The sequence below is a fragment of the Atractosteus spatula genome, chromosome 28 (genome assembly GCF_055471065.1).
Source record: "Atractosteus spatula isolate fAtrSpa1 chromosome 28, fAtrSpa1.hap1, whole genome shotgun sequence".
NCBI lineage: Eukaryota > Metazoa > Chordata > Actinopteri > Semionotiformes > Lepisosteidae > Atractosteus > Atractosteus spatula.
Window position 1 is genome coordinate 4,523,709 of NC_142733.1, and position 23,806 is coordinate 4,547,514.

Here is a 23,806-nt window from a genome sequence, read left to right on the forward strand (position 1 = left end):
TCAGAGTTGGGAAACTGGTGGGTGTCGAAGGCTGTGGAGACCCCCCTGCGACCGGCAGTGCAGGAAGAGTTTTCTGCTGCGCCACTGTCCAGGTTCACATCTGTCAACAGAGTGAGGTGACAGAAATGACATTCTCAAGGAGCCTAGTTTTTTTTTTGATGAGGAGGAAAAGGAATTTAAAAAAAAAACAGTTTCCCCAATCAGATCTCTGTGCCTGTTTCCCCCACCATGATTATACACCATGCTGCCTAATGTTTTATTGGAGTCACCTACTGTGCCTGAAACTTCAACACGGCTTTTTTTAAGTCAGGATGACCTTCTGAAGTATGCCCAGGCGTACTGTTAGAGAGAGAAGGACACTACACCTTTGCCGGAGGTATTTCCCAGTGTGTTACAAAGCAGTGAAGGACTTAAGTTATTGGAACAAGAATAGACCTTTTCTGAGAATATCCGAAAGTAATATAGACAGATTCATTGGCTTGTTCAAAGTTACATGTGTTCAGACAGGCACAGACGATCAAAATATTGCCTGGTTTTAGTTGTGTATAGCAGAATAATGACCATCGTTTGGGAAAAATCATTAAAAGGCAGATTAGGCGGGCTACACAGAAATATCGACATTTGTTTCAGAAGAATCGATTCATTAAAATCCAGAGAGGAGATGGGATATTTAACAGCGACAATGTCAACAGTGACCACAAGAGGGAGCCATTCCAGAGTGTCTCACCTGGAATGGGAGACCTCTTTACCTCCCCCTGGCCCATTGGTGCACAGTCAAGGTTTCTATTGAAATTCCTCAAAGTACCAGCAGATATGGAGGTTAAGGTGACAGCTAAATATAATTAAATAGTAATCGAACTATGCTATCACTGCCAATTTTGAGCCACTTTTCACACGGAGTGACTATCGTGAGCCTGCAAAGCCCCCGAGCTATTTACTCGGATGTGAGGATACAGACGCAGAAGAACTCACACCATGACTGTCAAAACCCTTTATTGGACCAAGTGGGAAGTCTACAGCCTTTAGAAACCAAACTACTGTCTGCAGGAGAGGAAAACAGAAAAAAAGAACAGAAGTGCACGTATATATATAAAAAAGAGGTTTTCAGATACAAACATGACTTGCTAAATACATAAAAAAGGAACCCGTGCTTGAGTGGGGAGTGCAGAATCCTGTGCACAATTTTCAGCTCAAGAACACACCATGTTTCTTTAATGAGGGGGAAAATGGAAGCAGATCCTGTAAAAATAAATTTAAAATCAGCTGTGGGCTCACTGCCTCACACCTGGGAGGATTCTGTGCTTAGGCTGCAGCTGCGGGAAGCGACCTTTGATTCCACAGAAACGCAGGGGAGAATTTAAACTCCTGTTTGTGTTCCTGTCTTCCTGGGTCTTCATTCTTTACTTGACCCCAGGGGGAACGTTTTTGATTAAGATGCCATTTGATTAAGGAAAACAAAGAGGACCCCTCCTTAGCCATATTTAAAATTAGCCTTCCCCAGTTTTTCATGCAATACTGACATTGTGTGAATATTCTGTCCATTACACCAGACTGACAACAGAGGATGTTGACACACGCACAAGGGCTCAGTCGCTCAAGCCAAACGAATCGACGATAGGGCTGAAACAGTGGGGCAAATAATCCAGATACTCGTCTTTGTATTTAGTTCAATGTAAAAGCTTGGTGTTCGAACAGTGTTCAGTAAATCAGCGAAGAAATGCATGGTTACTGCTTGAGGTCACTTCTCCTCTTCTCCAGGTAGCTGTTGCGGGTGGAGAAAGCCCAGCCCCGCGCCTCCGTCTGCAGCAGCACGAATTCTGAACGCGACTGCACCTGAACATAGCAGAGAAGTGACCCCAGCACGGCGCAAAGCTTTGTTGTGACGGTTTCAAAACCTTCCCGCGCAGCACTGGGGAGGAAAATGCTACTGCCGTGTTCAGATACGTCATCTTGTGAGGGTACCAGGGTGCCAGTTTTGTCCGGGGTTTGGGATATAATGTTACCGCTTTGTGCTTCTTACAATTTGTGGACCACCGGTAAATTTTAATATTCTCATAATAATATTATTCTAGTCTTAGCCGATTGGAAAGGCAGGGTTTGCCCGACAATGTAATACAGTACAACCTAGAAAATACAAAATGCATATATGTATCGTTTTCATTTATTGTAAAGACAGGCTCAGTTCCACCTGGAGGCTGTGTGCGTTACAGCTCAATCATGCAGTCCGTCCCTGGGAACTCGGGCAGGTTGAGCTCGTATTTTTTCTGGATGTCGTACGGCAGGAACCGCCCTGCTAGAAAGTGCTTCCCAGAGAAGCTCGCGGCGCATTTCTTTGGTGCCGTCAGGGAGACGAGAACCTCTGGATTTATTCCGTCTGTCTTGGCCTCCTCCGGATCCCAGCCTGCGCCAGTCAGGGCACAGAGAGAGAGAGACAAGGGAGATGGTGTGAGTCTGACTGCTCGCTCAGATGTGTTCGCCCTACTTGATCAATTATTTGGCTGGCGGTCTTATCCAAAGCAGCGTATTTGTACCCCTCTGCACAGTTGGCTGGTTTTCCTGTGGCCATTCAGGTGCAAGACCTTGCTCAAGGGTACAGCAACAGATTTGGGATTTGAACCCACAACCACCCAGTTATGAAACCAGAGTGCTAACCACAGGCTTCCACAAAATAAAGGAAATGCTAGCTAATATGACTAACCCACCTGCTACAAACAGCAGAATTTAGCGAGAGGAAGGATGTCCCATCCTCAATGCCCCTGATGCAGCTGAATTCTGGCTACTGGTTATTAAAACTTGATCGAGTCTTTAAATGAAAATGCACCGCTTTTAAAAATGTGGTTCTGTGAGGCAATTAACACAGCCATCCAAACAGGTCTGAAATCTGCACACACCATAACGGAAGAGACTTCAATTCCACGCTTCAATTCCACTGGTGGAAGACTCGGGCTCAGGAGTAATGAAGCCCGGTTTTTGAATGGAAGACCTTTGCAGCTCTCGAGGGAGTTGATGCCCCAGAGCCGGAGAGCTGTTACCTGAGGGCACGTCGACGCTGGCGATGGGGATCTTGACTTGTTTCAGGGTCACCAGGATGCTGGAGTAGGGCTCCTTGGAGTCCAGATGGTCTGCATCCAGGCCCAGAATAGCATCGATCACCAGGTTGTAGGCATCGTTTATCAGCTGCACCTGTTGAGCAGATTGTGCCAACACACACAGGTTCTGTGATGCCACACCTCCCTGCTTACGGACATGGCATAATGCATGCAAGACAATTACACTGAAAGGCTTGTTTACTTATATAGAATTCCCCTGCAGATTCCGAGTGAACAGAACAGGTGTGAACACCCGGATGGGTGGCTGGTGGCTGGTGCTCACCTCCGTGGGCAGGTAGGACAGGAAGGGGATGTCCATCTTCTCGCACTGCATGGTGAAGTCCTGGTACAGGCTGTGCTGGGAGCGCTTGGGGTAGAAGATGGTGGGCTCATACTCCTGTGACACGGGGAGAGCCAAGGGTTGTCAAATCCGCACCAGTCAACAGAGAGAGGGCATAAATATCAGGCGGCACAGAAAGTTGAGCTACGCATAAAATGAGAAATAATTTCACATATACTTATAATCATGCATGCATGCATCTACATTTTATGATTATACAATAGAAAATACATAACTTACTGCTGCTTTTGCATGCAATTTACAAGCCTGCAGGCTTTCTGGCATTTCAGTCAGGAAGTCAGTGACACCTGATAACACAGGTGATCTGACTTCTTCGCCAAATAATTAGTTCAACAAAGTAATTAAGACCAGAGGGGGGGCGGATGAAAACCAGTGAATCCCGCTTCACCACGCGTGGAATCCGTGCGATAAAAACCATCTTCCCGACTCCAGTTTCTCATAAAGCACGAAAGCCTGAACGGCACAGGGGGGAGAAGAGCGACCGAGTAAGAACAGGAAGAGCTCTGCTTGCGCTGCTGTAGTGGTTTTGTGATGCCACAGCTCTGCAGTGCACAAACAGCAGGCTTGCGGAGAACTCATCTCAGCCTCCGGACCCGGCGCAGGCAGCTCTGTTTCTGAGCGGGTGCATGGCAACAGTGGAACACAAGCTTGTGCCGGCTCCGTTGGTCCACCAGAGGATCTCCAGCACAAATCCCCCGCATGTCAGAAGTGAATGATTTCTCTTTTGCCTCCCCACCACCTCCTGGGCTCCCCAGACACTAAATCAAGGGGGCTCTGGTGTAAGCAGCTGTCCGCTGGGCATCTGAAATCGGGTCTGTCAGGATACACATATCAGCTCAGAAATGTGGCAGCAGCAGCAGCTGTCTGCGCGTAGCGGAGGAGACGGTTCAGAGCCTTGGCGGGGTTTCTCATTTTCACCGATCCATTTATCTTCATCTGTCTGGAACCACAAACAGTCCTTTATGCAATCCGAGTCTTGGGGCGGGTACGGAAAACGAGAGCCGCGGCCAAAATTTAGGCCGGGAAAGAGGGGAAAAAAAAAAAGGTTTTTAGCTGGTCCCCAGGTGCAGGGGCACGAGTTGTGCATCGGTTCGGCAAATTCACTCGCGAGCTGCAGGGCTCTGTTTAGAGAACAGCATCACTGATACTGAGGCCCATGGGCGCAGCTTCCTTGAAGAGGACCGGAACACCTTTGTCAGAACAGTTCCGATTTCAGCACAATCTGAAGAAAAATAAAAGATGACCTGCACTGAGGTCAGAAGAGGTCGATGCACTTTGTGTGTTTCGATGCAGAGCAGCCATTGAAGAAGATGGGGGCAGTCTGACCTCTGACCCCTAAACTTCTCTTCACAGAGTAGGGAGGGTTTCAGAAGAACCTTTATTTTCTAAGGCTAAAAAGAAACGTACGACAGAAATGAGGTTTCAGTGTGTGCCACTAATGGATGCCAACAATGATAAATGAATGAGAAAATTAAAAATCACTCGGGCTTGACTGTTTGTGGCCATATGTTATCAACGGTTCAGGAAGAGCTCCTGTACTCAAGCTGCCAAAGAGAGGGGCTGTTGTCCAGGATCTGTTCAAATGAGGGAAAGGGTTTTCTCTTTGATCTGTTTCTTCCCAGCCTCTTAGCTGAAAACACCCTCTATGAAGTAGGGTGGGGATTGACATCATCTCGAGACCATCATCATCATCCTCATCTTCATCCCTGAACTTCCTGTCCCCTCACTGCACCAGACCTCCCATCATCTGGCAGAAAAGAGGATGGTTACAAATGAGAGGAGGCCACTCGATTCACAAGGCCCAGGCCCGGCTGGTTGATTGTACCTGATTGACCCGGAGGGTCTCATGGAGCCATTTTTGGTGTACCCTCCACCCTTTGTGGTGAAGAAGAGCCTCCCGTTCCCCTGTTCTCAGTTTTAAATGCTCTTCCACCTACTTTCCACTTGTGTCTCCTGGCTCCTGTCTGGCTGTTCGCTGGGCCGGTTCTGCCAGGAGCGGACCAGCAGCAGTCAGCTCAGGCCTGTGCACTTGGCCAGACTCAGGCCCACAGCAGATCAATACATTCGAATGGACAGAAGAAAAATGTGTAAATCATCAATAGGCTTTTAAAAGGTGGCCTGGACGCTCCATAATTTTTTAAATCTACAGCTTGAGGGGAGAAGTTATATTTAACGTGCCTAAATAACATTTATTTCAATGTGTTGGACATGTGGTTGTATTAGTTTTACGTTTTGTTTTTTTTTTCCTCTCTCTATGTACTGTAAGTAGTCAGTCAGAGCTATGAAGCTGCCTTTCCTGTACCCTGTCCAGGCTGTTTAAACATCCAGTCTGCTGGAATTGGCTTCCTGCGTAGTGCTAGAGGTCTGCAATTAGGGCGTTAGTAGACTGCCACTGCTCTGTCAAGGCCTCCTCAGTTCTCTGATTTGTGGTCACCCGATCCCATCAGCGGACGAAATTATTAACACAAGGCAGTCTGACCTCCGGCTCCTGAGCCACTCAGTCTTTCCGATCTCCAGGGATACTGGCCTGTTTGATTTGGATGAGGAGATTCCTGCTTGGGTTCACTGAGGAATTCTAATTAACTTTCATGAATTTAGGTATTCCTTTCACCGTCCTCTCTGGCTCCTCTTTCTCCCTTGACACAGTGGCCAGTGATGTTGGCCAACGGGAGAATGGCAGCTCCGGCTCTGCAAGGTGAAAAATGGGAGTCCTCTCTAATTGGCGAGGTGGAGCTGGCTTTGGTCAGCTGCAGCAGCAACCAATCCTGTTCCTCAGCTGCAACAGAGCGACCAATCCCGTTCCTCAGCTGCAGCAGAGCGACCAATCCCGTTCCTCAGCTGCAGCAGAGCGACCAATCCCGTTCCTCAGCTGCAGCAGAGCGACCAATCCCGTTCCTCAGCTGCAGCAGAGCGACCAATCCCGTTCCTCAGCTATAACAGAGCGACCAATCCTGCTCCTCAGCTGTAACAGAGCGACCAATCGTGTTCTGCAGCTGCAGCTGAGCGACCAATCAAGACGCTGCTGAGCTCCTGCATGCAAGGTGGTGAAAACAGTTGCAAGGCTTTTTTTGATTACTTGTAAGAGGGAATACTCTGACACACTGTAGTCATTTGTCTGGACTCAGCCATGGTAAATCTGTCTACTGCTGGTTTCCAGTGTTTTTCAGGTTTGTTGAATGCATTCACTTTTTCATCCTTCTCATTCTAACTTCTGTCATTTCCCCATGATCCCACACACGATCACATGATCTCATGAGACAGACCTTGAGCAAAGGTGACCAATGTTGTCTCCATCCCTTTTCAAGGCTGTCGGGATGCCTATGCAGTTACAGGTGGGACGATACTGTGAGCGGTACTCACGAATATGCGCAGGTACCTGGCACACACCAGTCCGACACACCCGTTCTGCTCAGGACCACAAATCACCAGGATCGTGGGCTGCTTCTTACTGAAAGAGCTCAGCGGAAACGCCTAGAGGGAAGGAAGCAGAGGAATAGACAGCCGATGAGCACAGAGAGCACAGACAGACAGGACCTGCATTTCGATGGAGCTGAGCTGTGATTTGTGAAGTGTTTTGCTCAGAACTGCTGCACGGTGGTATCGGGTCTCTTGCAAGGGGATGTCACGACTGCTCTGGAACGAGCATTGTCCTTGGCCAACACTTCATGAAAATGGGTGGGGAACTTCTCACAGATCCAAGCTTCTATGCCACATCTCCTCCTGGAGCTAAGGGTTATACATGAGCACCCCGGTGAGGGGCTACTGACGTGAAACAGCCAACTGTAGCAAATCAACAAATGCACATTTGCCTGGAGAAGCCGTCATGTGGTTAATAGTGCAATACCACAAAACAGCACTCTGAACAGCGGGGACATTGAACACAGCTTATTGAGTGCCAGTGTGACAGAGGGTCTGAAACCTCCCATGCATAATGCTTCATTGTAATGTCACGTATTTTCCACACAGCTTTGTTAAGTGCCTTGGGGCAACCTTGTTGTGAAAGGTGCTGTATAAAAATAAATTGAATTGAATTGAAATGTTCCTCAGCTGCAGTAATGAGCAGAATTGATGAGTAAACCCTGGAAATAAAGCACTGGCTCATACCGCACACGCCGTGCTATCCACAGCAAGGGAAGGTATTTTTTTAAACCCTGCCCATTAAAATAACCCAACGAGTGGATCGGAAAAGTCCCGTAACTATATGTGTCCTGGGCTGCTCACTTTAAATAAAGCATTTTGCCCATAACACCAGGGCCTGAGTAACGTCACATGCATCCTTTAGATTGTCCTTAGAGGGCTGGAATCCAGCGTCTTTCTTCTCTATAGCTGTAGCTGCACCTCTCAAACATTAACAATCCTTTGGGTGTCAAAATAAAAAAACCTGATGTAGTTGAGTAGGAGACCGGAACCCATTACACTCAAAGCCGTCTCTTCACTGTTTGAATTACTGATGTAATTCACAGTCTAGATCTGATGACTCAGTGATAATCTGAGGCACATTCATCCCCTGCTGTGGCTGATACTTTGTTAATCTGCTGTCTTTCTCAACTGGAATGTGGAGTCAGCTGTGGATTCAATTTTTTTTTTCACCCTAGTATTTATCTGTAGTGAACAAGCATTGGTACTCTTGGAAGAATGTAAAGAAGTCAGGTCAAAATAATTATTAACTACATGTATTTATATAGGGCTTTCCACCAGAAGAATCATGAATCACTGCTATACATATAGGAGAATTGTCACTCCCTTTTTTTTGTCACTGTAGCCTCACTATATTACTCTCCCTCAATAGATCAGGGGAAAAGTAAGAGGCTTCTTCAGAAATTGAGGTGTCCTTATATCATCCAAAGGAGGGACCATCACTGACCCCCTCTGGCCCAGCCTCTTGGTCACCTGCGGGTATGCACTGCTATAACAGAGTGAACTAGTGCTTTTTTTTTGTTTTACCCACAGGCGCTGACAACATTGAGCAGGCAGTGCCTTGCATTATTCAAATACAAATCTGTGTTGCAGATTATGATTTTAATTGGACGCCCTTGAAAATTGATTTGGTATTTAGCACCACAGTGGAAAATGCTCATCTTAATCAGGAGACTGAGTCCTCGAGACAGGCAAGCATGATGACGGCTTGTGGCGATCTAGCAAAAAAACTACCCGAGCTTTTGATTTATTTAACAACACTTAAGCGCAGTGTTCCTGTATAAGTCTCTGAGCCGCGATCTGGTTGTGCGAATCGCCTGTTTTGTCTCTGAAGACATGTGGTTTGTTAGGCTTCCAGTTCTCAATAGCACCGGTCAGCTGTACTGCACTGAGGCTCTGCACAGACACCCAGGAGTGCTCACTGCATTCATTCAGGATGACAACATACGGCTAACAGGAAGCCTGCAGACAGCCCTCACCCACAGCTGGGCTAATTTGCGATAAATCTCCTTTACCTACATAAACTTCACCTCTGCTCCCCAACCCCCCCCCGCAATCTGATGACTATAAGTGACCGAGCCTGTCTTGCAGCCTAATGATTCCTATCTATGTGGAAAATGACTGGGAGATTTCCAAAGTAAAATCACCATGAAAGAGAAGATTGTGTGAGTAGCAGTTGCAGCTGAAGCAAGCCAGGGAGAGGACATGCTGAGGAGAGCTTGTTATCTGTAGATACAGGCAAGGGTCTCCATGGTGGAAAACTGCACACGACTAGTGTTAGATTTTAACCTCCAAGATACATCTACCCACTTGAGCTCTCTGGACTCTGGCCTTCTATCTTTTCCAAAAACCTCCTCACCCTGTGGAGACCTGTTGCTCCAGGGCTCTTTCAGATGATGCTAGCCAGTCAGCACTTTCAAAATCCTGGATTTATAATCGCTTTTATACAACCAGCTCTTAACTCTGTTTAATTGTACTGGACTTATTTGTGTGTACTGGTTGGGTTCCACTGTAAAGGGTCTTGGGATGATGTATTATGAAAGGTGCTATATAAAATAACAATGGTGCTAATAATATGCATCTCTAGTTTCACCTGCTGTTTGTCGTGGTTTTCTTCTGCTTTAAGATACGGATGAGACCTTAACGCAGCTCTTCAGCAGAAATGAAAATCCGGGTATGAACTTTATTCATAGCTCCTATCAACAACCATTAGATTTTGTTATGATGCTGAATAAACCATTTACGGTACTTTTTTTATATAGCTTGAGCAATTTGAAGATCGATATGATTTCAGAACTTTTTGTGTACATTATAGCATCTGTAAATTTAAGCTTCATTATTTTATTTATTGTTTTAGTTTTGCCAAATCTATTCTTTTGCACACATATCCAGATTTTCGTATTTTAAGATTCTATTATGTGAATCGTAGGAGCTTGTTCAGCTTTTGGTTATTATATGTTGCTTTGGATAAAAGCATCTAAAGAACTAACATGTAAGAAATAACTTCAATAATGTTAGAAAAAAGAAAGTCATGTCTGGGCTTCATCTCACTAAAACTTAAGAATTCCAGAACCAGAATTTAACTGGCAGGAAAGTAACTTTCAATAAATTACCTACTGAAGAACATTCATTCAGTTTTTTTCTGCAACGCTGTAGAAAATTCTATATATACAAGACTTTTCACTTAACAATTCTTACTTTTTTCATGTCTGCGAACTAAAGATGTTGGTTTTGTGTCAGATTAAGCCAACACATGGTGGCAAACGTTTTTTTGTTGCTGTCAACATGCATATTGTCAACCGCAGAAGAATCTTGGTTGTGATCTTTCTGGTTAGCTCAAGCGCCTGAAGAGACAGAGCAAAATTAAACCTCATGAAAGCTTTGCGAGCTGAACTTCAACCTCAAAGATCTCGGCTCAGAGGAAGCTGGGCCACAACGAAAGGATGGTGTTTCCTGAGCTCATATCGGAGAGAGCGACTCCTACAGAGCTCAGGTTTTCCTTCAACAGTCCCTGCTGCAGGGCTGAATGGAGTTTAGATTGAAAGTTCGGGAGGGATGACAACAACCCAGTTCAATCGGACTCAGCTGGCAGTAGTTTGCGATCACTGCTGATGTCGTTTCCTCTCCTGAAACACTATAAATACTGTAGTGATCCCCTTCTCTTCCTCCCATATCCCTCCTCCACCCCATCTCCCCCTCTGCAGCTGCCTCTTGGTCACCCCTCACTCTGCAGGGGGGGTCTCAGCCACCTCGTTCTCTGGCCAGGAGGTCGGCTCTCAGCCAAGCGGGTTCAGTCAGATTTTGACTAAAACGCTCCATAATCCTTTCACTGCACTGATAGGGGAGCCACAGACCCCATTTCTCAGACCATTTATTAAATCTTGTTCACGAAATAAACTCATCGAGGTTCTAGAAAAAATGTACAAATTTCGAATTAAGCAATAAAATCGCGAACTTCGTGAAAGTATTGTTAGTCGCCATGTTGTCGCAAACTTGCATTCGAGTTCCCAGGAATTTGCGATATGATGTGACCCTTCCTGCTCACTAGTCTCCTTAGTGACTAATGTACTGCGATGTATGAGTGAATAAGTACAGGTTGTGCAGCAGATGTTTCACCACAGAAATGTTCCAACATGATCTGCATGCAGAGTTAACAAGTCAATAGTATTTGTCGGCTAAAACTGTTGAAGTCGAGAGCAGTATTTCTATTGGATTAAAAAGAAATGTATTCCCAAGCCTGCTTGTTTACAGTGTGACAGGGCCACAGCATGTTACTGGACGTTTTGTTGACTTGTTCTGAATCACAGAGCATGGTGTTGCGCACACCTGGAACTTTAGTCTATTTTGTGGTGTAAATTGGAGGTTTTACTGTGCTGTACTGTGTACATTTTACTTTTATTGCGGTTCGAAATGCACTCATCAATGGCGATTCTTTCTAACCCCGAAATACGAAAACAGCGTTGCAGTTTTCCTCTAACTGTTGTTACTCCTAGCGAACTTACACTTAAACAACAGGGAGAATGCTGAAAAAACAGGGCTTGGAAATGTTTTGCACACCATGACAAACTCAGTTTGGTGCTGGAGAATTCCCCCCGTCTGTCCCCTTCAGACTTCTGCACACTAGGGAGAGCTGAGAGAGGTGTAAGGAGAGCTCAGCGTTCAGCACCCTGTGTTCAGACTGCAGGAGACATATGGAGGGTTTTTTGCTGCCAGATGAAATTCCACTGAAGAAGCCATTAAACTAGGAAATGTTTTCTACTGTATAGAGTTTCTTTATGTATTCTTCAGATGTTGTGGTGGAATGTCAGGGGTCACTGAGCTGAATGCTGCCGAGCTGCTGTTGTTTTCACCCTCTTCCTCTTTCTCAAGTCTTGCTCATGAAAGAGGAAGGGGGTTGGGATGTTAGGATGGCAAAAGACAGACAAAATACCAGGAGCGAGGGAGCGGGGATGGGGATTGCTGGACGGGGGGTGCACAGAGGTGTCCTGACCTTGGTGATGGCGATGGCACAGGCGTGGCCCCAGATCTCTATCAGCTGCTGCTGTCCGAAGCGGTAGTCCTGCAGGAGCTCGGTCTCCATTGCCGTCGCCTCTGCTTTGCTGCGGGGACACACAGACAGACAAGTGGTGAGGATACAGGAGGCACTGGGACTCCCATGCCTCTTGATCGCAGCACAAAAAAAACGCAAACCTGTTACACATCTGACCGCTGTCAAGAGTCCACCTCTGCTGTGTCTTTTCAATACCCACTTTGCCCCTAGGGCAGGGTGCAATGAGCCAGAGTCGGCCTAGCAGGCACAGGGTGCGAGGTGCGACTACTCTCTAAATGAGATGCCAGCACGCACATGGGGGCAAGTAAGAGATGCCAATCAGCCTGTGCATCGTGACCCATGGAAATATCGCTGAAAACCGAAATACTGGAAACCCTTGCGGACTTGAGGAGAACATGCAAACTCCGCTCAGAAGGTGCTCGTCACAGGAATACAGTCCCAAGAGCAGTGAAGTTGTGCTGCCAGCCACCCCACTGGAACACCACCACTTTACTGCTCTTTTTTGCTGCTGTAAACCAGTGTGTTTTAAAAATTATATAAAAACAGTTTACGAGTGCTTAATAGCTCTTGCATGGCCCATTCAGAACGAATGCTCCAAGACATGAGACAGTGGTTACATTTTGGGAGAATTAAAAAAATGTGACAAAACGTCTTTTTCTTAAAAATCTATTTGAAAATCTCCTCTTTCATCTTGTTCTGAGTTCATGAGCTCCTACTCTTTATGAAGCCTGCCTGTATGTGTCCCTTTCTCCCATGATTGCTGCAGCGAGACACATGTCAGCAGCCATATCACCCTGCAACTCACAACTGACGACCCACTGCAGCTCAGCAGGTGTGAGCCTGGTCAGTCCCTGGATGGGAGACCTCCTGGGAAAAACTAGGTTTCTGCTGGTAGTGGTATTAATGTGACCAGCAGTGGTCTTTGAGGGTCCTAATGCACCAGTAAAGTGACAGGGACACTCTAAAATGGCGCCGTCCTTCAGATGAGACGTAAAACTGAGGTTGTGACTCTCTGCTGTAATCTCCAGGGCGTTTCTCAAAAAGAGTAGGGGTGTAACCCTGGCGGCCTGGCCAAATTCCCCCCCCTGGCCTTTACCCATCATGGCCTCCTAATAATCCCCATCTCTGAACTGGCTTCATCACTCTGCTCTCCTCCCCACTGAGAGCTGGTGTGTGGGGAGCGGACTGGTGCACTTTGGCCGCTGTCACATCATCCAGGTGGGTGTGGAGGGGAGTCCCCATTACCTGTAAACCACTTTGAGTGGAGGGTCCAGAAAAGCATTATGTAAGTGTGAGGAATTATTAGTATTATCTCAGGTGGAGTAGTAGGGTCTCCCTCCTCCACCTGGTCTGCTATTTAGTATAGTCTCTCTCTCCAGCCTGTAGCCGGTAGGCTGCAGCTCACAGGGGCTGTGGCAGAGGAGTATGTGAAATGTCACAATGGCACCGCAAGAGAACCCCAAGCAGCCAGCCCTGTGATAAAGTCTCTGTGGGCCCGAAACGGCTCAGTTAATCACTCATCTGTCAGCGGCTGCCTGACGGGCCCCCTGCTCCTGTGCAGTAATGGCCCTGGGGCTGAGAGACGTTATTAAAGTTATTAATTGTCCCTGGAGTGACAGCCTGCATGGGGCCCCGTGATTAATTTAATCACTGCAAAATGGAGGCGGGCAGATTGCGCGTGAAATGCTCTTCCTCGAGGAGGGAGTGACAGTGAGTACTGTGACTGAGCTGTACAGCCTGAAACACGTGGCGCAGAAGGGGCGGCATTTTGACAAAAACAAATGGCTAGTTATTCCATCGGGTAAAGGCCAAAAACATGGTCACAGACTTCAGAACTTCTCCTCGCAAAAGACACATTTTTTCCCATTTTCTTGCCACATTCTCCACTGGGGAAAAGTGACCCCGATTTCCTTGTCTGTGTCCATGAATGCTTTCTAAGCACCTATGCCTTATCGGCGCACTTTGATGACTTTTTAGATCAATCCCCTTCATTTGTCAAGTGCTTTTCACCCAGAGTCGCTTTACACAAGGTTACCCTGGGGGACCCAGCGATATTGTGCCACAGGGCTGGACATCTGTGCTCCCCCCTACCCTCTCGGCCAGCGGTACCACACTGTTAAAGCACTGAGCACTAGACTCAAGAACAGCTTCTACCCCACTGCAGTGCGCATCCTCATCAGCTGACTGCAGGCCTCCGACTCAATACACACCTGCACTCTGCACTTTTTTACATAGTCTATCCTTTTTTTTCCCTCTCTCTCAGTCTCACTGCTAAATATTTAATTATTTTTCCACAATATATGTACTGTTCCTGTTGTCCACATTGTGTGGTGTTGTCTGCTGTACTATGTAGTGTCCCGAGAGATCAGCGTGATTTAGAATTCCAATGTACTTCTACATAAGGGAATGAACTCCTCTACTCTCCCTCTCTACTCTCTTCAGTGTCCCTGTTTTTGGAAAAACGTTTTATAAATAAGTTATTCTTATAGTTATCTCCCAGACTGCCTGCAAGATGGTGACAATGTTATCTTAGAGCTTCCCAGCCATAGACAGGGAACAACTTCGTATCTGGCTTTGTGGCCACTTTGCTTGAGCATCACAGGCTCGTCCCTGGGCTCGGTCCGTCAAGGGGAACTGAACGGTTACTGTAAGGGGGGATAATTACGTTACAATAGCGACGCCTTGTGGCCGGAAAAAAGTACTGCGACAGAAGTGAACCGACAAGCTTTTTACACGCAACAAGCTGCGTAGAGTTAAAACATAATTCTTCAACCTCAGAAATATCGTCACATTGCGCGCTATGTTGTCGCCAGCTGTTGCTGAAAGGCTGGTCAACGCTGTCGTTTTCTTTCGAGTTGATAACTGCAATACCGTAACTCGCTGGGGTGGAGCTGCAGCCGAAACTACTCGCTCTGCTGTAAATCCCCACTGAACACAACTCCAGTCTGTCCTGAATTCGGCAGCCAGAATCCTGTCCGGGTCTAGTGCAAGTGATCGCATTACTCCTGTCCTGGTGTCCTTGCACTGGCTTCCTGACAGGTCTGGTGTTCAAAGTGCTCATGGCTCACCTTAAGGCTCTGCGTGGCTTGGCACCTCAGTACCTGTCTGAGCTGCGATCGTCTTAATCCCTACGTTGTCTAATTCTAGTCCCCCAAGCCCACCGACACTCTATGGGCGAAGGGCTTGTCTCCTGCTGCACCCCAGAGCTCTGGAATTCTACCCCTATGGATGTCAGAGAGTCGGCTTCAAAGAGCCTTTTCAACTCTAGACTCAAAAGCTTATTTTTTTAGAAAGGCTTTTATTTAACGGGTTCTGATTCTGCCCCCTTTACTTTCCTTCTGAATTCCAAACCATCATTGCAATTCTTTAACTCGGCTACAACATCTCACCGTGCATTGGACTTTTTCTCGCTCTGAAAATCGCTTTGCGAAGCTATATTATTATTATTATTATTATTTAGAGAGGAAACCGATATTTCAGTGCAAAACTTTTGCCCATCCCGGGCATTTTAAATTAGGAGGGTGCATGTGGCAGCGAGAAATAAGCGTGTCTTTGTTTTTTTCAAATTATAATTTAACCAAATCCGTTTCAGCTGAATCTTAGAAGCGATCTTGTCTGGGCTCTTAACGCTGCACATTACTCACGCTTCGCTTCGCCTTATTCCGTGAAGAGAGTATATTTAGGCTTAAAAGTGGAGAGAACGGAATCATTAATGACTTACATGAAACCTCCATGTATAATCTCCCAAGAAATGAATTTTAATGTTTTGCAGCTTCCACGCCAATTTTCCCAGCACGCTCCTCTCGTTGCCAAGACAACCCGAAGTGCCACGGGGTGTAGTTGGGTCAGACAGGACCGAAATCACTGGGCATTATTAATTGAATCTTGCTAACACGTCCTACCGACAAGCGCGCAGTTTCCACGCTTGAGGTTTGCGTGCAGTCTCTTGGTCAGAAGTAAAAGTTAAACGTTTTTCTCAGCACAGCCCCTCGAAACGTCTCTCAATGGACACAGTTTTTCCGCGCTGTAGGTTTCATAGCCAAGACATTAATGAGCCGGAGTGTCGCAGCTAAACGCAATCACCGTGAAGAGCAAATTCCTGAGGAATAAAAAATATATCATAACAAACCCTATAATTATGCTTGATATTTAAATCGTTAGAGGCTTCTTTTTTTAAAAAAAAGAAAGAAGCATTTATATATAGACTGCCACCACTGCAAGTTCTGCCTTAATTAACGGGGACTGAGCTCCAACTCGATTCGTTCACACACGGGTCGGTTCAGCCGTGCGACCACCAGGTGGCGCTGTAGAACCGACCGCCAGCCACCCGGCGAGCGCTGTCTGGCCGGGCCAGGCCGGGCCAAACCCGAGTCCCGCGGAGCCAACTCCAGCAGAAAAAGGGGCTTTTTTTTTTGTTCGGGGGGACCGCCGCGGGAAGCAATAACAGGGGCCCGGCAGTTCCCCCAGTGACAGCCCGTGGCGGCCATCGTCGCTCCTGTTACAGTGAGGAGGGAGAGCTGCCCTCGCCCTCGCCAACCCCTGCGCAGGGGGGAGAACAGCGAACTGGCGGCCCAGTCCGAAAATAAAAAAAAAAGGAGAAGGCGTTATACAAAAGACGCTGACAGAGTAAATAGAGATAAAATGACGATTCTGAAATTTCAGCTGCGTCCTGCGCCACGCAGCGCTGATCAATAACCCGCCTGGTAAACGGCACCAGGTAGCAGAGCTAGAGCTGGAACCGGAGGCGGAGGAAGGGCAGAATAGTACATTCAATTGCCCCCCTCAGGGATGAATGAAGCATTTAAAATGGAATCTCTGTCGCGTACTGCAGCACGCCTCAGCTTCAGTGGATGAGTGTGACTAAGTGGAAGTCCTTCAAAAACTGAGAACAGAACATTATTGCAGGTCTCAGCAAGAGAATATCTCCCGGGGCTCCTTCTGCTTTTAAATGTTGGAATACCAATGAGTTTTCATTCCAAGGCTTTATTGCCTTATCAAAGCCTGGCGTGAGCTATACTAGAGATCAGGGAAGTATTAACAGATGGGTCCAACACACTCTGATTGTAGAACTGTGCCAAACACATTGTAGGAATTTATCTACTTTTTTTCTATTTTACACAAAGGGTGGTGGGAGCGTGGAACAAGCTTCTTCACAGCTCGCCCTTCTGAAGCCGATACCCTGGCTTCTCTCAAGAAACGGGTCTCGAGATCTGAGATCTGGCTGCTACCCACCAATAGTAAACCGGTCTGAAGTTTTTTTCTGAGGCCACTCAAGTAACTTCTGTCCTCCGCCGGAGGATACAGAGGCCTTCTGGTTAAACAATTTCCGATCCCCTCCCCTGCTGCAAGACGGACACGCTTCTACAGAAGAGCCGGCGCCACCGTTCGCTCCTCTCCCACTGCAACGCCTTTCCCCGCCATTCACAGACGGCCTCGTTATGCTGCAATTACTCGGATCCTAATTAGACTGTTTACCAAAGCTGCAGGGTCCGGGTTCATGCTTGGTTAAAAAAAATCCTATCCCACAGAGGGTCTCCTGGCAAGGCTGCTGCGCAGTCATCGAGCGGTTTTCAACAGCGCCACTACGTGCCTCTCAAAACAGCCTCTGCCCCTCATGCATAATTCATACCCGGGTTCCAGAAAGCAAAACTGCTGGGACCTGCGCACTGTCGCCCACGAGCTGAAGCCAGAAGTGCATCAGTGAAAGCAGACAGCTGAGCTCCTCTCTGGCCATCCTGAAGTCCTCCCCCCCCTTATCTCCTACCGTCCGGTAAACGGTATCGAAGCATTCAGCCAAAGACTGAATAGGACTGCTAAACAGCCAAGCTGCAGTTCCTTCAGCAAATCACCCGGAATGGCTACATGGACACACAGTTTTCATTGTATTCGGCACACTGCACTACTTGGACATAATGTATTGCATCCACCCTGGACACATAGCAGCTCTATTTATATTGAGCTCTGTCTGAGTTTATTTTATTCAATTTCTATTGCGCTATTGTGTAACTTTAATTTTGTGTTTTTACCCCCCCCAGTGAGCTCGTAGAAAAGATATTTCATTGCCAGCAACTACTGCTGCACGCTGTATTGTTGTGCATTTGATGGGCACCTGGGCAAATAACCGATATCCTAGACTGTCTGAAGCTATGCATGGTTTCATCTGTAGAAAATCTTGGTGCACCGAGTGATGAGTCAGTGATTTAAAGGAAGGAAACATGTTGTTCATCCTAAGCAATGCTGGTTCCTGTTAAGCCATGCCTCTTAGTAAGCAGCCTCTTAGCTGGGAGCTCCTGGATCCCTGTTCAGGGATGTGGATCCCTGATCCTGTTGGCTAATGGCAGCAACCAGTCAAAACTGGGCAACGGATGACCCCACACCCCGGTCCCTCCCACCCGTACTGCACGAGCTGCTGACAGGACACCCCAGCCTGCCTGGATCGGACAACGCCCCAGCTCAGTCAGCAAGGCTGTAGCCCGTCCAGCTGAGTGCACAGCGCTTTCTCCTTCTCCTCAAGTCTGCGGCTCTTTGAGATGGAGCAAACCGGATCCAGAGACGGCCAGCGCAGAGCTGAGTACCCCGAATTTCCAGCCTGTCACCCCCATACCTAAGCTTGTAGGGTGGAAATCCGTACCCATACAACAGCTGCCTTGTGTGTAGCTCTGTGCTCAACCCCCCCCGCCAACTTGGTTGCCCATAGCAACCTCTCCTATGGATACGGAGTGAGTCCACCGTGATTACACGACAGTCCGGACAGCAAAATCATGGAGTTTCAACCATATGTTGTGTCATCTCTCAATGGTACAGGGCTGAAGTGACACCCCCAGTGGTGCTAAATGCCTAATTAGTGTCAGCGACGGTCTGAGCCACATGCTCGAGGTGCAAAAAAGGACAGTGGAGTGAAGAGATGCCTTCTCCCCAATTAGCCAAAGTCATTCAGATTCACACAGCCTCCCCTGCCTCTATCACTGTGCCTTGCTCAAGCCACAGTCGCAATAACGACACTTGATGAGAAAACCCCCCTTCCAAAAAGATTTGCTGCTTTTTTTAATTCCGTCTGTCAAATCCACTCTCACGCTGTTTGTATTTTTTTAACTGTCCTTTCCTCATTACTGCAGGTGTCAGCAAGAGAATATCTCCTGGGGCTCCTTCTGCTGTCGAATGTTGGAATACCAACGGATTTTCACTCCAAGGTTTTATTTCCTTATGAAAGCCTGCTATGAGCTATACTAAAGATCAGGGAAGTATCAACTGATGGATCAAACACGCTGTGGCTCTAGAACTGTGCACAAACACATTGTAGGAATTTATCTACTTATTTTCTTCACCGAGCAGTGGCTCTGTGGCTAAGGATCTGCGCCTGTGGCTGGAAGGTTGCCGGTTCAAATCCTGTGGCCGGCAGAGGAATCCTTCTCCGTTGGGCCCCTGAGCAAGGCCCTTAACCCCAGCTGCTCCAGGGGCGCCGTATAAATGACTGACCCTGCGCTCTGACCCCCAGCTTCTCTCTCCCCCTCTGTGTGCCTGAGTGTCTCATGTCAGCAAGAAATTGTATATGGTTAATAAAGTGATCTTATCTTAACATGGACACAGCAGCAAATCACAAGTAAATGCCATCATTCCAGCCCACATGCATATATACAACTTTGTAAAAGAACAAACCTAATCTGAAGCACAGCCCAAACTTTGACAGTGCTATGACTTTGCAAGCCTTCCAATGCTCATTAAATACAGTCATTCCTGTGTACCCTCAGCGTTCCCAGTGAGCCATTTTAAAAACTGTCAATAGCAAGTCACAGTAAAAAATGAAGGCATCATTAAAAATGCAGCTGCATCAAGCTTGTTTGGCCAAGCGCCTCTTGAACCTTGACCTCTCGTGTATCAGGGTAGCGTATCTTTTTTTCTTTGCCATATGGTGCATTAGGGAAATGAGGAAGAGCTGTCTGGTATAATCTAACGAATTCTCATTCAGCTCCAATACGGCGAGCGAGAGAGAGAGAGAGAGAGAGAGAGCACGGAAATGCACCTTCCAGAATCGCTTGGCCGGTTAACCGTTTCTTAGTCTCCAAGACAGTGCAAGAGTCGAGAGTCTATCCAGCGGGAGCCCACCATGAATAAATAAAGCGCCCCCTTCTGTGCAAACCCACAGAGCGCTCCCTGCAGAGCGGGGCCAGATGGTGCAGCATGCTGGAGTTTTACACGCTGACATGCTGAGAAATTACTCCAGCGTGCATGAGACAGGAACTGCAAACCAGAAGGTGGATGCTAAGTAAAGCAAAGAATAGATCTGGTGAAATAAAGTATTTTATCAGGAGAAGGAATATATGTAGTACAGTGGTAGTAGCACTTGTGGCAGAGGGAGGAAGTGTGAAGGGCGGAGCCTCAGAAGGCCGTGGTTTCCAAGGCAACAAGTGTGAAGGGCGGAGCCTCAGAAGGCAGTGGTTTCCAACGCAACAAGTGTCCAGGGCGGAGCCTCAGAAGGCCATTGTTTCCAAGGCAACAAGTGTCCTGGGCAGAGCCTCAGAAGGCCATGGTTTCTGTACTCCTGTTGGAGCACTAAAGGTTTCAGGTTCGATGCCTGTTGGATGAGGACAGGCTGCTCTCTGGCCACCGGTGTAACAGCAACAAGCCGCAGGGCTGCCCAGGCTGGGACAGCAGCGACGGAGAGGCTGCACGCACTGCTGGGGAGCGAAGGAAAAAGTTCGTTTTCAGTTGCATGAAAACGAAGCTGGGCAAGCCGTATTATCTTTGTAAAGGTGTAACCCACAGACAGGATTCTGATTCTGCAGTGAGCGTTAGATGTAAACATACATCTCCCAGAAGCTATCAATCTGCTGTTGGTACCTTTGGACCAAGCAATAACACCAAAGTGTTAAAATAATATCTCAGTTTTAAACCCACTGGAGCTGAACGTCTTTTTACCTGAGCCTGACCCTTAACTGGAATCAGCCCTGTTCGCCCTGCTCCTCCTGATATTTCACACATCACAACAATGGGTTCTGCTCGCTGTGGGTGCTGCTCGGGTTGCAAAACAAGTCCAGTTTTGTTTGGCAACCAGAAAGCCATTTGGAACCCAAACGAGAGCAGAAACAGTTTTCCAAAGGTCAGACGTGAGATGGTATGGATTTGTCTGGGATTAAGAACTTTGTGCTGTCTCCCACAGCCCTGGTCTCAAGATTCAATAAAGGCAATTCAGTTCTTAACAAAGAGCACTTCTGGATGCTTGTGTCCATGTGTATCTGTGTGTGTGTGTGGTCTGTGTGTGAGTGTGTCTGTTTAGTTCTGCAGTGTTGTCCTGAGTCCTATCCAAACAGCGTTCTAGCCCTCAGTCTACCATCTGCTTATTTCCATGGTAGTTTTATTTACAAATTATTCAATCTAAATAAACTCATGTATAGTACCTGCACTTTATTAAAGAGCTGCCCTGCTTAAGGGTTTCAGTTGCACAGACCTCGACAGTCCTGCAGTGAACAGAATTCCAAGGCTCTTTTTTTTATTTCCAATGAAACTGCTCGGCTTTAGTTTCATTGCAAAAGTGACTTAATTCTAAGGCACGGTGCTAACACTACAAACTGCGTGCTGAAACCTGTTGTGTCACAGCACCATCAAATATATTTTGTTGATTGAGTAAATTGGACAAGAACTTCAAAAATAACATGAAGCAAAGACACCTTTAGTCCCGAAAATATCTACCTTACATGATTTTACTCTGCTGAACAAAACTGATTGTCCAGCCAGGCCTGTACACTAATCCACTGTGAACTGTCTGACCATCAGGGCAGCAAGCGTCTGGCAAGATCGCATGATGATGATGGCAAGACCACAGTGGGCATCGTCCTTTGGGCACACTGCCCAGTACAGCTGGCACACACAGTGCCCTGTTGTCACCACCATGACTGGGCTGTGTTTGCTGAAACCTTCCTGCACGACTCTGTGCCAGGGCTGTGGGAGACAGCGCAAGGATTATTAGCCCCTGACAAATTAACCCAGGACATATCCAGCCCAAATAGATGCTTCCACAGCTGCTGCTGTTTGTGTGCGGAATGGCTATCTCGAAAATGCCAGTTTGGAATTGCAAATCACTGTGCCACCTGCCTCCTAAGAAAATTCAATGCTTACGCCACCAGAACGACTGCCAATCCCCCCCAAACCCACCCCCCACCCCCCAGAAAGATCTGAATAATCATTAGGTTTTGCGAAAAAGCCGATTCTGGTTAACTGGGAGGACAAAAACAAAAATATCTCTTCTCAATGGTCCTCATTAATTTCAGACATCTCGATGCTCGGAAAATTTATAAAGTCACTCAAGAAAGTGAATTTAAGGAGATGTGGAGCTCCTTCATTCTCTAGCTCCAATAAGGTTGAATTGATGCCTAACTTTATTTCATTATACATCTTTTAATTACCTATTGTCATTAATTAAGAAATTGTTTCAGCCTCATATTTACCTCTCCCTTGCTTAGCCACGCAATACTTGAGCAGTCGATGTCTGTACTTCTCAGCTCATTAAACTAATTTTGATCTACTTTATTGTGCTACTCCTTGTGCTTGTTCGATAGGTAATGTGTAATGTATTTGTACGAGTTCTGCATTTAATTGTTTAAACTAAAAAAGACAGACGAGAATCCCCCTTCTTTTGCTGTGCTGTGAAATCTCACGGGTCTGATGACAGCTCATCTGAACTGATCTTCACTGTGACACAGAGCACCTACCTGGCTAGGCTTATAGTCATCTACTAGAATGGAAAGCGCACAGACACTCAGAAGGAACCCTGAGCCAGCTGCCTGCCTGTCTCTTTAAGAAGAAGAGAGGGAGAAAAAAATATTGTATTAGTTAAGAACAAGGATGGAACAGCAGGTGCCCGTAACCATGCCAACACAAACAGCACGCAGGGGGAGGGGGGAGGGCTCCTTGAATATGGCTTTGCACCAGAGGAAATAGGAGTAATCACTCCTTCTCCCAGCCACACTGCTCTCCATTTGTAACTATGAGTGAGAAACCAGCAAAAAAAAAATCATGTGCCTAGTTATATTCAATTTTTTTTACTATTTTTATCTTAATGTATGCTGATATATTAAAATGACAAAATCTTAAAATCTGTCCTGCTCTCAGGCTGCTCCAGTCTGCACAGATGACTGAGTTAAATAAAAATGCGGTCAGACTTGGTGCTAAAGCACCGCGCACACTGAGGGTACAGAACCAGCCCTCCTTCTCTGTACAGCTGTCATCAGAAGACTACGAGGGGACCCGATACAAGTATTCAAAATCCTCAATGCTACTGACAAAGTGGGCCCAGCGGATTCATCCAGTGAACAACAAGACACCACCCAGAGGCCAAGGACAGGAGGCACTTCTTTACAAAGGGTTGTGGGAGCGTGGATCAAGCTAGTCAGCCATGGGGTTGAAGCTGATACCCTGGTTCCTTTCAAGAGCCAGCTGGATGAGATCTACAGATCAAATAACTGCTAACTAACAATGAGCCAAATGGCCTTCCTCTTGATGGTGAACTTTCTTATGTTCTTAGTGGCTGAGTGTGTCCGCGAGTGACCCGGACGTTCAAAGAGGGGGCCCATTACTCCACTAACACACAAGTGTCTGAATCTTGTTGAGAGGGATTCTCTAAATCCCTCATGCTTTCTATTCCCAGGGAGTGTGGGAGTGAGAAGGAGACAGAGAGACAGAAAGGAAGGCAGGGGGGCGGGGGGGGGGGGGGAGCCACTTTTAAAATTGAACTTGCAGGGGTTTTAAATAATCGTGCAGGACCGCAAAGGCATCTTGGCTCAACTCTGTCCTCCAACAGGCCAACCAGCTGGATCTGCTCTGGCCTCCAGCTTGCAAGGAGCCTGAGAGGAACTGGGAGAGTGGGAGGATGAGGAGGGGGAGTTACAGGGGGCT

The 23,806-nt window shown here is 47.1% G+C and overlaps 2 protein-coding genes across 2 annotated transcripts in view; one reads left to right on the forward strand and one right to left on the reverse strand.

Moving 5' to 3' along the window:
* The window catches only part of LOC148813795 (Rieske domain-containing protein), a 57,012-nt gene extending 34,578 nt beyond the window's left edge, over positions 1 to 22,434 (forward strand). Inside the window, exon 4 of the transcript XR_016086183.1 lies at positions 19,033 to 22,434. The gene's annotated coding sequence lies outside the window, so the exon portion shown is untranslated. The remainder of the gene's footprint in view (positions 1 to 19,032) is intronic.
* Positions 977 to 23,806, reverse strand: part of yjefn3 (YjeF N-terminal domain containing 3) — a 37,917-nt gene continuing 15,087 nt past the window's right edge. Inside the window, exons 2-6 of the mRNA XM_088907804.1 lie at positions 11,858 to 11,966; positions 6,811 to 6,921; positions 3,373 to 3,486; positions 3,033 to 3,183; positions 977 to 2,401 (exon numbers count right to left, since the gene is read on the reverse strand). Of these exons, the coding sequence (XP_088763930.1) occupies positions 2,205 to 2,401; positions 3,033 to 3,183; positions 3,373 to 3,486; positions 6,811 to 6,921; positions 11,858 to 11,966 (682 nt within the window). The 3' untranslated portion in view covers positions 977 to 2,204. The remainder of the gene's footprint in view (positions 2,402 to 3,032; positions 3,184 to 3,372; positions 3,487 to 6,810; positions 6,922 to 11,857; positions 11,967 to 23,806) is intronic.